This window comes from Bos mutus, chromosome 16 (assembly GCF_027580195.1).
Source record: "Bos mutus isolate GX-2022 chromosome 16, NWIPB_WYAK_1.1, whole genome shotgun sequence".
NCBI lineage: Eukaryota > Metazoa > Chordata > Mammalia > Artiodactyla > Bovidae > Bos > Bos mutus.
In genome coordinates, this window is record NC_091632.1 from 4,463,756 (window position 1) to 4,479,485 (window position 15,730).

At 42.0% G+C, this 15,730-nt stretch overlaps 1 protein-coding gene across 1 annotated transcript in view; it reads left to right on the top strand.

Annotated features, from left to right (window-relative positions):
- The window catches only part of LOC102272644 (C4b-binding protein alpha chain), a 90,210-nt gene that overhangs the window by 19,456 nt on the left and 55,024 nt on the right, over positions 1-15,730 (top strand). Inside the window, exon 6 of the mRNA XM_070384789.1 lies at positions 1,533-1,715. Within this exon, the coding sequence (XP_070240890.1) occupies positions 1,533-1,715 (183 nt within the window). The remainder of the gene's footprint in view (positions 1-1,532; positions 1,716-15,730) is intronic.

Consider the following 15,730-nt stretch of genomic DNA (forward strand, 5'->3'; position numbering starts at 1 on the left):
CTGTGATTCCATTTTAATTTCAAGATTTTGGATCAATTTCACTATCATTATTTGGAATTCTTTATCAGGTAGATTCCCTATCTCTTCCTCTTTTGTTTGGTTTGGTGGGCATTTATCCTGTTCCTTTATCTGCTGGGTATTCCTCTGTCTCTTCATCTTGTTTAAATTGCTGAGTTTGGGAGTCCTTTCTGTATTCTGGCAGTTTGTGGAGTTCTCTTTATTGTGGCATTTCCTCGCTGTGTGTGGGTTTGTACAGGTGGCTTGTCAAGGTTTCCTGGTTAGGGAAGCTTGTGTTGGTGTTCTGGTGGGTGGAGCTGTATTTCTTCTCTTTGTTCAGTCGCGCTGTGGGGAGGGAGGGAGGGATGCTGCAAACAAATGACACTGGTGTGCGCTCGCAGTGCCTCAGCCACACTGGGTCTGCCCCCGCTCACGGCGTGTGTAGCCTCCCTGCCCACTCTGCTCGGGCTCTAGGTTGTTCCCGCTGGGAACAATCCGAGGCTGGCCCTGGGTTGCATGCACCTCCCAGGTCCAAGCCGCTCAGGTTCAGGCACTCAGGTAGTTCTCAGAGGCGCAGACTCAGTTGGGCCTGCGTTTTGTGCTCTTCCCAGGTCCGAGCAGCTCAGGTGATGAGGTGTTTGGCGAGCGCCAATGCTGCGACTTAACGCCTCCCCGCCACTCGGTTATCTGGGTGTAAAACCGGTGCACCTTCTCAGGCAGATGTTGACCGTCCGGACCCCCAATAAGTTTTAGTTAGCAAAGAAGCCTGCTTACAGTTTTATAGATAATGTCTCTCTGGGGCTGCGATTGCCCCCTTCTGGCTCTGGCTGCCTGTCACCGGAGGGGGAAGGTCTGCAGCCGGCTATCTCTGTTTAGTCCTTTGTTCCGTGCCCGGGCTGGCGGTGTCCTAGGTTAGGGCCGGCTTTTCGCATGGTAGATATCCCACAGTCTGGTTTGCTAGCCCAAATTATTTTGCTCAGATAGTGCTCAGGGTATTCAGGCCAGATTCTTACTCTCAGCAATGCAGCCCGCGCCGTGCCTCCCTGCCCAGCCCCCGCTTGCTAATGGCGGATGCAGGCGTCTGCGCTGCTTCTCCGCTGGGGGAGTTACTGTAGGGCTCGCAATCTGCGAATTTTAATTGTTTATTTATTTTTTCTCCCTGTTATGTTGCCCTCTGTGCTTCCAAAGCTCGGCACGGATTCGGCAGTGAGAAGGTTTCCTGGTGTTTGGAAACTTCTCTCTTTTTAAGACTCCCTTCCCCGGGACGGAACTCCGTCCCTCCCTCTTTTGTCTCTTTTATTGTCTTTAATATTTTTTCCTACCTCCTTTTGAAGAGTTGGGTTGCTTTTCTGGGTGCCTGATGTCCTCTGCCGGCATTCAGAAGTTGTTTTGTGGAATTTACTCGACGTTTAAATGCTCTTTTGATGAATTTGTGGGGGAGAAAGTGTTTTCCCCGTCCTACTCCTCCACCATCTTGGCTCCTCCCTCCGCCATTTCTCTTTTATAACTCATATGTCTTTTTTATGCTTCATTAGATATAGTCTGTCACGGACCACGAGTTCGAAATGGAATCATTCTGTCTGGATTTGGACCCATCTATCACTACAAAGACTCTATTCTGTTCAGCTGCAAGAAAGGTTATATCCTCAATGGAAACAATTTAATCCATTGTGATGCTAATAATGAGTGGCATCCTTCTCCTCCCACTTGTGAACTCAGTGAGTATGCACCAAAGGGATTTTCATAATTGGCATCTAAAGTTATCCAGGAATATGGGTGTAGCATGCTCACAGGCACAAGCCCACTTAAATCCCAAGAGTCATTTTACATTAAATTAGTACATTTCTCTAGTTTTCTCATGTCAGGAGAAAGGTTTTTTCCTTTCTTTTTTTCCTTTTCCTGCTAGTAATCTCTTTGTGTTATCTGAGGGTTTTCTATACATATACATCAAACAGTTTTGAGCCAAGTGACATCACAGACATGGCAGATTTATTTATTCCTTACAAAATATTTCAGTAGACACTAGTAAATTGTCTCATCCTAACAAAATAAACATATTCTGAGAATTTTTTGAAAGATGGAGGTAAAATTCCTTCAAGATATTCCATTTTAAAATTTGCACAGAGATGCTGTATGGGCTAATGTTGGCCTTGATACCTTGAAGTTTTAAATACATACAGCTCAGTCATAAGGTTAATGATACTTATTGCTAAGAATTATTAAGTACTTTATATCAAGCATTGTTTTAAGTACATGACATCAATTAATTCATTTAGTATTTACCATGATCCTAAGAGGTGGATATCACTTTTTTAAAAATCACATTTTAATGATGACAGAACAGAGTGATTAAGTAACTAGCACAAGCTTACATAGTTATTTGGCAATGGAAGCCACTGCTACATTGTGATATATTCATTTCTTTCTGCCATTAGGAGAAATAGGTGATGATTTACATATGTAGTGACAAAATTTAATAAATATGTGATTTAACAGATCTGTACCCTTTCTTCAATCCATATATACCTTTGGCATCATATCCATTAGGGAATAAAAGCAGAATCCAATGTTATGTGAAACAAGGTTTAAGCTCAAATCAGAAGTTCCTGGTGACAGTGTTATAGTATCTGTATAGTATCTGGGGAACACAACAACTCTTATTCTAATTCCCTTTTAGGCAAGGAGAATCAGGCAAACACTTTGTTTATTTAGCAGCAAACTTGTGCTGTGTATCCTCAGTGATCTCTGATGCTCCCATGCTGAAGTACTTTGACATGGAAGGAGAACTAAGTTCCTGGAGGTTGACCCAGTAATCTAGATATTGCCCCTTTCTGCACCATGGTGTGTTGCCTCAATAACATCCTCTGGTTTGCTGTGTGCTTTGAGTGCTTGGCAATAGTCTATCAGAGGTTGATGCTGCCAAGTCTGTTCCTAGAATTCCCATCTAACCTTTGCCATCTGTTTCTCCCTCAGTTAATATGAGCTACCTTTTCTGGGGATAGGGGCGGGTGTGTGCCAGGCTTATTGGGTCAGTCTGCCAACCCCCAAAACAGGTTTCTTTCATCCTTGCATTTTTTTCATGATCAGATAGTTGTATTGGGTTACCAGACATTCCTCATGCTGTCTGGGATGGAAAAGACAACAAGCTAAAAAATCAAGAGGTATTTGAAGTTGGGACCGAGTTGAAATATCAATGCAAGTTTGGCTACAGACCTATTCCAGATGAACCTCTGACTTTTACTTGTCAGAAAAATTTCACGTGGACACCATCCAAAGGGTGTGAATGTAAGTAAACTTTGTTTTGTGTACTCTAATTTGTGGTATCTTCTTTTCCACTGAAAATGTTGAGCATGTGCTCGGATTTTGTACTTTACTGGTTACAATTGATTTCTTAAAATGTATGCTTTGAAATACTTCCAGAGTTAATGTGTTGGATCTTTGCAAATTAGTAGAGGAGCTATTTTAAAGGTCATCCTGAAGACTGGGAGAGCTAAAAAATCATGTCCTTCATGATTTTTCGAAGGGCCTCTGCCCCTTCGAATTCAGCATCAAATGAAAAATCAACTTGGGTATCAAATATGGGTATCACCTTTATAATTGGTAACCCTCTAGGGCAGCTGTCATTTATACAGTAATCCAGATTGTTTAGATCTGTAACAACTCCAGTGTAAAACCTCAGTGGTCAGTTTTGCAGGCAAAATGAACAAGGAATCAAAAATCTTTGACCTGGAAATGGTATATCTTACTTTTCATTAAAGCCTTTTGGCTAGTCTGGTCCCTTTTTGGGGCTTCCCAGAAGGTGCTAGTGGTAAAGAATCCATCTGCCAATGCAGGAGATATAAGAGATGTGGGTTCAACCACAGGGTGGGGAAGATCCCCTGGAGGAGGGCATGACAACCCACTTCAGTGTTCTTGTCTGGAGAATCCCATGGACAGAGGAGCCTGATGGACTTCATGGGATATGTCCATAGGGGCACAAAGGCACACAACTGAAACCACTTAGCTCACACACACACACACACCCGCGTGCACACACACGGAAAGAATACCCTATCGCTGCCTAGTGAAAAAGAAATAAAAAATATAGTATTCTGCTTCTTCTGAAGCAACTGAAAATATCAATGGACATCACACTAATGATGTCAATGGGCCTACAGGACAAAAAAAAAAAAAAAAAAAAGGAAAAATCATACTGACATTAGTAGATCAGTAGTAAAAGGCAAGCAGAGAAACCATGTTCACAATCTTCTCTGGAAAAATCAGAAGGGAGGTTATGTAAATTTCAGTGATGACTTGGCTTCCTGGTCTAAAACTTATCTTTACAGCAATTAACATCACAGTGTCATTTACGTCTTCATTCAGTACAATGCCAGGCCAAGAGAGCATTTTTGTTTTTTAGTCACTAAGCTGTGTCTGACTCTTTGGGACCCCATAGAATGTAGCAGGTCAGGCTTCCCTGTCCTTCACTATCTCCCTGAGTTTACTCAAATTCATGTCCATCAAGTCAGTGAGGCCATCCAACCATCTCATCCTTTGTCACCCACTTCTCCTTTTGCCCACAATCTTTCCCAGCACCAGGGTCTTTTCCAATGAGTTGGCTTTTCTCATCAGGTGGTCAAAGTATTGGAGCTTCAGCTTCAGCATCAGTCCTTCCATGAGTATTCAGGGTTGATTTCCTTTAGGATTGACTGGTTTGATCTCTTTGCTGTCCAAGGGACTCTCATATGTCTTTTCTAGCCTGCAAGTGACCTGAGACTGGAAAGTTAGCAGAATTAGGTTATGAAGGAACCTGTGTATGACTCTCAGGAGTTCAGTATGAAGATGAAGGGGAGACAGTGAAAGTCTTTAGCCAGGGGAGTAAATGTGCTGCATTGTAGAAAGAGAAGTCTGGCTATAGGTGGGCAATAATTTGAAGTGGAACAGAACTTAACCCATAGACTTCTGCTGCAGCTATCCAGCCAAGTAGTGAGGCTGGTTTCAGCTGAGGCAATGGCAATAGGCCTGAAGAGAAGTTGAGAAATGCTGAAGGAATTAAAGTGGCAAGACTGACAGGTCTAGATGACTGACCAGCTGTGGGGTAGCAGGGGAGGGGGAGGTTTGTTCTTTGCTTGTGATCCCTGATGCCTCTACATCACAACCCTCATGTCATTATTATTGGCCACTGACCCACCACAACAGAAACAAGACCAAGAGCTGACTGTGGCTCAGACCATGAACTCCTTATTGCCAAATTCAGACTTAAATTGAAGAAAGTAGGAAAACCACTAGACCATTCAGGTATGACCTAAATCAAATCCCTTATGATTATACAGTGGAAGTGAGAAATAGATTTAAGGGTCTAGATCTGCTAGATAGAGTGCCTGATAAACTATGGACAGAGGTTCTTGACATTGTACAGGAGACAGGGATCAAGACCATCCCCATGGAAAAGAAATGCAAAAAAACCAAAATGGCTGTCTGGGGAGGCCTTAGAAATAGCTGTGAAAAGAAGAGAAGCGAAAAGAAAGAAAAGTAAAGATATAAACATCTGAATGCAGAGTTCCACAGAATAGCAAGGAGAGATAAGAAAGCCTTCCTCAGCGATCAATGCAAAGAAATAGAGGAAAACAACAGAATGGGAAAGACTAGAGATCTCTTCAAGAAAATTAGAGATACCAAGGGAACATTTCATGCAAAGATGGGCTCGATAAAGGACAGAAATGGTATGGACCTAACAGAAGCCGAAGATATTAAGAAGAGGTGGCAAGAATACACAGAAGAACTGTACAAAAAAGATCTTCACAATCAAGATAATCACGATGGTGTGATCACTCACCTAGAGCCAGACATCCTGGAATGTGAAGTTAAATGGGCCTTAGAAAGCACCACTATGAACAAAGCTAGTGGAGGTGATGGAATTCCAGTGGAGCTCTTTCAAATCCTGAAAGATGATGCTGTGAAAGTGCTGCACTCAATATGCCAGCAAATTTGGAAAACTCAGCAGTGGCCACAGGACTGGAAAAGGTCAGTTTTCATTCCAATTCCAAAGAAAGGCAATGCCAAAGAATGCTCAAACTACCACACATTTGCACTCATCTCACATGCTAGTAAAGTAATGCTCAAAATTCTCCAAGCCAGGCTTCAGCAATACGTGAACCATGAACTTCCAGATGCTCAAGCTGGTTTTAGAAAAGGCAGAGGAACCAGAGATCAAATTGCCAACATCCACTGGATCATCGAAAAAGCAAGAGAGTTCCAGAAAAACATCTATTTCTGCTTTATTGACTATGCCAAAGCCTTTGACTGTGTGGATCACAATAAACTGTGGAAAATTCTGAAAGAGACGGGAATACCAGAGCACCTGATCTGCCTCTTTAGAAACCTATATGCAGGCCAGGAAGCAACAGTTAGAACTGGACATGGAACAACAGACTGGTTCCAAATAGGAAAAGGAGTACGTCAAGGTGTATATTGTCACCCATATTTAACTTATATGCAGAGTACATCATGAGAAATGCTGGGCTGGAAGAAGCACAAGCTGGAATCAAGATTGCTGGTAGAAATGTCAATAACCTCAGATATGCAGATGACACCACCCTTATGGCAGAAAGTGATGAGGAACTCAAAAGCCTCTTGATGAAAGTGAAAGTGGAAAGTGAAAAAGTTGGCTTAAAGCTCAACATTCAGAAAATGAAGATCATGGCATCCGGTCCCATCACTTCATGGGAAATAGATGGGACAACGGTGGAAACAGTGTCAGACTTCATTTTTCTGGGCTCCAAAATCACTGCAGATGGTGACTGCAGCCATGTAATTAAAAGACGCTCACTTCTTGGAAGGAAAGTTATGACCAACCTAGATAGCATATTGAAAAGCAGAGACATTACTTTGCCAACAAAGGTCCTTCTAGTCAAGGCTATGGTTTTTCCAGTGGTCATGCATGAATGTGAGAGTTGGACTGTGACGAAAGCTGAGCACTGAAGAACTGATGCTTTTGAACTATGGTGTTGGAGAAGACTCTTGAGATTCCTTGGACTGCAAGGAGATCCAACCAGTCCATTCTGAAGGAGATCAGTCCTGGGATTTCTTTGGAAGGAATGATGCTAAAGCTGAAACTCCAGTACTTTGGCCACCTCATTTGAAGAGTTGACTCTTTGGAGAAGACTGATGCTGGGAGGGATTGGGGGCAGGAGGAGAAGGGGACGACAGAGGATGAGATGGCTTGATGGCATCACTGACTCGATGGACGTGAGTCTGAGTGAACTCCGGGAATTGGTGATGAACAGAGAGACCTGGCGTGCTGTGATTCATGGGGTCACAAAGAGTCGGACACTACTGAGTGACTGAACTGAACTGAACTGACCCACCTCTTATCTTCATTACTGCCACCATATTTGGCCTCAGGTCAAATGACAGGGAGGGAACACAGCCCCGCCCTTCAACAGAAAATTGGGGTAAAGATACTGAGCATGGCCCTGACCATCAGAACAAGACCCAGTTTCTCCCTCAGTCAGTCTCTCCCATCAGGAAGCTTCCATAAGCCTCTTATCCTTCTCCATCAGAGGGCAGACAAACTGAAAACCACAATCACAGAAAACTAAGCAATCTTATCACATGGACCACAGCCTTGTCTAACTCAGTAAAACTATGAGCCATGCCTTGTAGGGCCACCCAATGGACGGTTCATGATGGAGAGTTCTGACAAAACATGGTCCACTGGAGAAATGCAAACCACTTCAGTATTCCTACCTTGAGAAGCTCATGAACAGTACGAAAGGCAAAAAGATAGGACACTGAAAGATGAACTCCCCAGGTCGGTAGGTGCCCATCATTCTGCTGGAGATCAGTAGAGAAATAACTCCAGAAAGAGTGAAGAGATGGAGTCAAAGCAAAAACAACAACCATTTATGGATGTGACTGGTGATAAAAGTAAAGTCTGATGCTATAAAGAGCAATATTGCATAGGAACCTGAAATGTTAGGTCCATGAATCAAGGCACATTGAAAGTTGTCACACAGTAGAGGGCAAGAGCAGAGAAGGCAATGGCACCCCACTCCAGTACTTTTGCCTGGAAAATCCCGTGGACGGAAGAGCCTGGAGTCCATGGGGTCGCCTAGGGTCGGACATGACTGAGCGACTTCACTTTCACTTTTCACTTTCATGCACTGGAGAAGGAAATGGCAACCCACTCTAGTGTTCTTGCCTGGAGAATCCCAGGGATGGGGGAGCCTGGTGGGCTGCTGTCTATAGGGTCGCACAGAGTTGGACACGACTGAAGTGACTTAGCAGCAGCAGAGGGCAATAGTGAACATTGATATTTTAGGGATCAGCGAACCCAAATGGGCTGGAATGGGGGAATTTAACTCAGATGACCATTATATCTACTACTGTGGGCAAGAATCCCTTAAAAGAAATGGAGCAGCCAACACAGTCAACAAAAGAATCCAAAATGCAGTACTTGGGTGCAATCTCAAAAATGACAGAATGATCTCTGTTCATTTCCAAGACAAACCATTAAGTATCACAGTAATCCAAGCCTATGCCACAACCAGTAATGCTGAAGAAGCTGAAGCTGAATGGTTCTATCAGGCAAGTGTATGCTCCTTGGTTCTGTCTTGTCACAACAAAGCTTTGGAGTGATGGACATTAAAGCCCTCGGGGTGCCACAGCTCTCAGGTCTTGGACAGACCATGTTACAGCTCTCAGGTCTCAAACAGACTGTGTTATAGCTCTTAGACAAATCAGGGTTACAGCTCTATTTTACTTAGAAGATAGCAGGATCCATCCTCAAAGCGTGAGGGCATGCCAACCCAAAGACGTGAAGAGAAAAGAGTGGAGGAGTGCACCAGCGTGCTGGAGACAGAGAGACAGAGAGAGAGAGAGCCCACTGGCTCCTCTTTTTATATGTTTTTCCCTCCCCCTGGGGCTGCCCTATGCAAATTGGGCTAGCCAGGAGTGCTGTTTGTTTACCCGAAGGCCTCACTCTGGTCCTTGGACCTTCTTTTGACCTTCCTTTGTTCTATTTTCGTGGGCTTTTCCCTTCCTTGTCTTTTAGCCACTGCCATTCTGGACTCCTGTTTCCTATTCTAACTACCTGACAGTTCTATGAAGACCTACAATACCTTCTAGAACTAACACCCCAAAAAGATGTCCTTTTCACTAGAGGGGATTGAAATGCAAAAGTAGGAAGTCAAGAAATACCGGGAGTAATGGGCAAATTTGGCCTTGGAGTACAGAATGAAGCAGGGCAAGGGCTAACAGAGTTTTGCCAAGAGAATGAACTGGTTATAGCAAACACCCTCTTCCACAACACAAGAGAAGGTTCCACACATGCACATCACCAGATGGTCAATACCAAAATCAGACTGATTATATTCTTTGCAGCCAAAGATGGAGAAGCGCTATACAGTCAGCAGAAACAAGCCCAGGAGGCATGACTGTAGCTTATAGCATGAACTCCTTATTGCCAAATTCAGACTTAAAATGAAGAAAGTGGGGAAAACCACTAGACCATTCAGGTATGACCTAAATCAAATCCCTAAAGACTATACAGTGGAAGTGAGAAATAGATTCAAGGGATTAGATCTGATAGACAGAATGCCTGAACAACTATGGACAGGGGTTCATCATTTTGTACAGGAGGCAATGATCAAGACCATCCTCAGGAAAAAGAAACGCAACAAGGCAAAATGGTTGTCTGAGGAGGCCTTACAAACAGCTATGACAATAAGAGAAAAGGAAAGGAAAGTGAAATCACTCAGTGGTGTCTGACTCTTTGCGACCCCATGGACTGTAGCCCACCAAGCTCCTCTGTCCATGGGATTCTCCAGGCAAGAATACTGGAGTGGGTTGCCATTTCCTTCTCCAGGGGATCTTCCTGACCCAGGAATTGAACCCAGGTCTCCTGCATTGCAGGCAGATGCTTTAACCTCTGAGCCACCAGGGAAGCCCCAAATGATAAAGGAAAGGAAAGTGAAGAAAATAAGAGAAGTGAAAGGCAAAGGAGAAAAGAAAAAGATATACGCATTTGAATACAGAGTTCCAAAGAATAGCAAGGAGAGATAAGAAAGCCTTCCTCAGTGATCAGTGCAAAGAAATAGAAGAACACAATAGAATGGGAAAAACTAGAGGTCTCTTCAAGAAAATCAGAGATACCCAAGGGAAATTTTCATACAAAGATAGGCACAATAAAGGACAGAAATGGTATGGATCTAACAGAAGCAGAGGATATAAAGAAGAGGTGGCAAGAATACACAGAAGGAAAAAGAGATCTTCATGACCCAGATAACCCTGGTGGTGTGATCACTCACCTAGAGCCAGACATCCTGGAATGTGAAGTCAAGTGGGCCTTAGGAAGCATCACTACAAACAAAGCTAGTGGAGGTGATAAAATTCCAGTTGAGCTATTTCAAACCCTAAAAGATGATGCTGTGAAAGTGTTGCACTCAATATGCCAGCAAATTTGGAAAACACAGCAGTGGTGACAGGACTGGAAAATGTTAGTTTTCATTCCAATCCCAAAGAAATGTAATGCCCAAGAATTCTCAGACTAGCACACAACTACAATCATCTCACATGCTAGCAAAGTAATGCTCAAAATTCTCTAAGCCAGGCTTCAACAGTACGTGAACTGTGAACTTCTAAATGTTCAAGCTGGATTTAGAAAAGGCAGAGGAACCAGAGATCAAACTGCCAGCATTCATTGGATCATCAAAAAAAAGCAAGAGAGTTCCAGAAAAACATCTACTTCTGTTTTATTGACTATGCCAAAGCCTTTGACTGTATGGACCACAACAAACTGTGGAAAATTCTTAAAGAGCTGGGAATACCAGACAACCTGACCTGCCTCTTGAGAAATCTAAATGCAGGTCAAGAAGCAAAAAAAAAAAAAAAAAAAAAAACCAATACAATATTGTAAAGTAAAAAAAAAAATAATAATAATTAAAAAAATTAAAAAAAAAAGAAGAAGCAACAGTTAGAACTGGACATGGAGCAACAGACTGGTTTCAAACTGAGAAAGGAGTACCTCAGGGCTGTATACTGTCAACCTGCTTATTTAATTTATATGCAGAGTACATCATGGGAAATGCTGGGCTGGATGAAGCACAAGCTGGAATCAAGATTGACGGGAGAAATATCAATAACCTCAGATATGAAGATGACATCACCCTTATGGCAGAAAGTGAAGAACTTAAGAGCCTCCTGATGAAAGTGAAAAAGTTGGTTTAAAATTCAACATTCAGAAAACAAAGATTATGGCATCTGGTCCCATCACTTCATGACAAATAGATGGGGAAACAGTGGAAACAGTGGCAGAGTTTATTTTTTTGAGCTCCAAAATCACAGCAGATGGTGACTGCAGCCATGAAATTAAAAGACACCTGCTCCTTGGAAGAAAAATTTATGACTAACCTACATAGCATATTAAAAAGGAAAGACATTACTTTTCCAACAAAGGTCTGTCTAGTCAAAGCTATGGTTTTTCCAGTAGTCAGGTATGGATGTGAAAGTTGGACTATAAAGAAACCTGAGCACCAAAGAATTGATGCTTTTGAACTGTGGTGTTGTAGAAGACTCTTGAGAATCCCTTGGACTGCAAGGAGATCCACCCAGTCCATCCTAAAGGAAATCAGTCCTGAATATTAATTGGAAGGACTGATGCTGAAGCTGAAACTCCAATACTTTGGCCACCTGATGCGAAGAACTGATTCATTCAGAAAAGACCCTGATGTGGGAAAGATTGAAGGCAGGAAGAGAAGGGGATTACAGAGGATGAGATGGTTGGATGGCATCACTGACTCAATGGGTATGAGTTTGGGTAAACTCCAGGAGTTGGTGATGGACAGGGAGGCCTGGCGTGCTGTGGTCCACGGGGTCGTAAAAAGCCAGAAACGACTGAGCGACTGAACTGAACTGAACTGAAGGGTGTTTTGTGATATTATTGACATATAATATTATTTTAGGTGTACCTTATACTGATTTGATATTTGTGAGTATAGTTAAATGATTGTAATAAACCTAGTGAACATATATCACCATACATAGTTACAAAATAATTTTTCCTATGATGAGAACTTTAAAGTCATGTACTCTAAGCAACTTTCAAATATACATATATTACAGTGTATTAACTATAGACACTGTGCTGTACATTATATCCCCATAATTTATTTATAACTGAAAGTTTGTACCTTTTGATCCACTTCATTCATTTGTCCACTTTGCATTCCCACCTCTGGCAACCACAAAGCTACTATCTGTAACTAAGAAATTGCTTTTCAATTTTTTAATGAAAAATATATAGGACTTTATCCACCTCGAGTAACATGACCAGACCTCACTTCACTCAGGTTCCTAGGAACTAAAAGGGTATCGTGCATGCTTAGTTGCTAAGTCATATCTGACTCGTTGAGACTTTGTGGTCTGTAGTCCACCGGACTCCTCTGTCCATGGGATTTCCCAAGCACAAATACTGGAATGGGTTGTTATTTCCTTCTCCAGGGGACTTTTCAGACCCTGAGTTGAATGCCCATCTCCTTTATTGGCAGGCAATTTCTTTACCACTGAACCACTTGGGAAATCCACTAAAAGGATATACATAAAGCTTTAAAATGTTTTCTTTATAGTTACTTGATGTAGGCTTGTATCAGGTCTCCCGGAGACCCATGTATCAACAGTAGTCACATCATTATCACCATTTCTTTTATAACTCAGATGTCCTTTTTATGCTTCGTTAGATATAGTCTGTCATGGACCACAAGTTCAAAATGGAATCATTCTGTCTGGATTTGGACCCATCTATCACTACAAAGACTCTGTTCTGTTCAGCTGCAAGAAAGGCTATATCCTCAATGGCAACAAGTTAATCCATTGTGGTGCTGATGACGAGTGGCATCCTTCTCCTCCCACTTGTGAACTCAGTGAGTATGCACCAAAGGGATTTTCATAATTGGCAACTAAAGTTATCCAGGAATATGGGTGTAGCATGCTCACAGGCACAAGCCCACTTAAATCCCAAGTCATTTTACATTAAATTAGTACATTTCTCTAGTTTTCTCATGTCAGGAGAAAGGTTTTTTCCTTTCTTTTTTTCCTTTTCCTGCTAGTAATCTCTTTGTGTTATCTGAGGGTTTTCTATACATATACATCAAACAGTTTTGAGCCAAGTGACATCACAGACATGGCAGATTTATTTATTCCTTACAAAATATTTCAGTAGACTAGTAAATTGTCTCATCCTAACAAAATAAACATATTCTGAGAATTTTTTGAAAGATGGAGGTAAAATTCCTTCAAGATATTCCATTTTAAAATTTGCACAAAGATACTCTATGGGCTAATGTTGGCCTTGATACCTTTAAGTTGTAAATACACACAGATCAGTCATAAGATTAATGATACTTATTGCTAAGAATTATTAAGCATGTTGTATCAAGCATTGTTCTAAGTATATGACATCAATTAATTCATTTAGTATTTACCATGATCCTAATAGGTAGATATTACTTTTTTAAAAATCACATTTTTTAAATTTAATTTAATTTTATTTTTAAACTTTACATAATTGTATTAGTTTTGCCAAATATCAAAATGAATCCGCCACAGGTATACATGTGTTCCTCATCCTGAACCCTCCTCCCTCCTCCCTCCCCATTTTAATGATAACAAAACAGAGTGATTAAGTAACTAGCACAAGCTCACATAGTTGTTTGGTGATAGAAGCCATGGCTATATTGTAATTTATTCATTCCCTTCTGCCATCATGAGAAGTTAGGTGATGACTTACATATGTAGTGACGAAATTTGATAAACATGCAATATGACAGACCTGTATCCCTTTTTCAATCCCTATGTACCTTTGACAACATATCCAGTAGGGAATAAAGAATCCAATATTATGTGGAACAAGGTTTAAGCTCAAATCAGAAGTTCTTTGGTAACAGTGTTATAGTATCTGGGAAACACTACAATTCCTATTGTAATTCCACTTTAGGCAAGGAGAACCAGGGGAACATTTGGTTTATTTAGCAGCAAATTTGTGCTGTGTATCCTCAATGATCTCTGATATTTCCCATGCTGAAGTGCTTTGACATGGAAGGGCAACTAAGTCCCTGGAGGTTGACCCAGTACCCTAGATATTGCCCTTTTCTGCACCACAGTGTGTTACCTCAATAATATCCTCTGGATTGCTGTGTGCATTGTCAGTGTCAATCCGTTCAGTCACTCCGTCATGTCGATCCCATAGGCTGCAGCATGCTAGGCTTCCCTGTCCGTCACCAACTCTTGAAACTTGCACAAACTCATGTCCATCCAGTTGGTGATGCCATCCAACCATCTCATCCTCTGTGTCTGCTTCTCCTCCTGCCTTCGATCTTTCCCAGCATCAGGGTCTTTTCCAATGAGTCAGTTCTTCTCATCAGGTGGCCAAAGTATTGGAGTTTCAGCTTCAGCATCAGACCTGCCATGAATACTCAGGACTGATTTCTGGTTGTTTCTCCTTGCAGTCCAAGGGACTCTCAAGAGTCTTCTCCAACACTGCAGATCAAAAGCATCAATTCTTTGGTGCTCAGCTTTCTTTATAGTCCAACTTTCACATCCATACATGACTACTGGAAAAACCATAGCTTTGACTATAGAGACCTTTGTTTGCAAAGTAATGTCTCTGGTTTTTAATATGCTGTCTAGGTTGGTCATAGCCTTTCTTCCAAGGAGCAGGTGTCTTTTAATTTCATGGCTGCAGTCAACATCTGCAGTGATTTTGGAGCCCAGGAAAATAAAGTCTCTCACTATGTCCATTGTTTCCCTGTCTGTTTGCCATGAAGTGATAGGACCAGATGTCATGACCTCATTGTTTGAATGTTGAGTTTTAAGCCAACTTTTTCACTCTCCTCTTTCACTTTCATCAAGAAGCTTAAGAGAACTAAACTTCATTTTCTGCCATAAGGGTGGTGTCATCTGAATATCTGAGGTTATTGATATTTCTCCTGTCAATCTTGATTCCAGCTTGTGTTTCATTCAGCCCGGCATTTCGCATGATGTACTGGCATGTAAGTTAAATAAGCTGGGTGGCAATATACAGACTTGACGAACTTCTTTCCCAGTTTGGAACCAGCCTGTTGCTTCTTGAGCTGCATACAGATTTCTCAGGAGGCAGGTCAGGTGGTCTGATTTTCCCATCTCTTTAAAAATTTTCCTTAGTTTCCTGTGATCCACACAGGCAAAAGCTTTGTCATAGTCAATAAAGCAGAAGTAGATGCATTTCTGGAACTCACTTGCTTTTTCAATGATCCAGTGGATATTGGCTATTTGATCTCTGGTTTCTCTGCCTTTTCTAAATCCAGCTTGACTATCTGGAAGTTCATGGTTCATGTACTGTTGAAGCCTGGTTTGGAGAATTTTGAGCTTTACTTTGCTAGCGTGTGAGATGAGTGCAATTGTGTGATAGTTTGAGCGTTCTTTGGAATTGGCTTTCTTTGTGATTGGGGCTTCCCTGATATCTCAGTTGGTAAAGAATCCACCTGTAATGCAGGAGACACTGGTTTGATTCCTGAGTCATGAAGATCTGTTGGAGACGGGATAAGATACCCACTCCAGTATTCTTGGGCTTCCCTTGTGGCTCAGCTGGTAAAGAATCTGCCTGCAATGGGGCAGACCTGGGTTCTATCCCTGCTTTGGGAAGATCCCCAGGAGAAGGGAAAGGCTACCACTCCAGTGATCTGGCCTAGAGAATTCCATGGACTGTAAAGTCCATGGA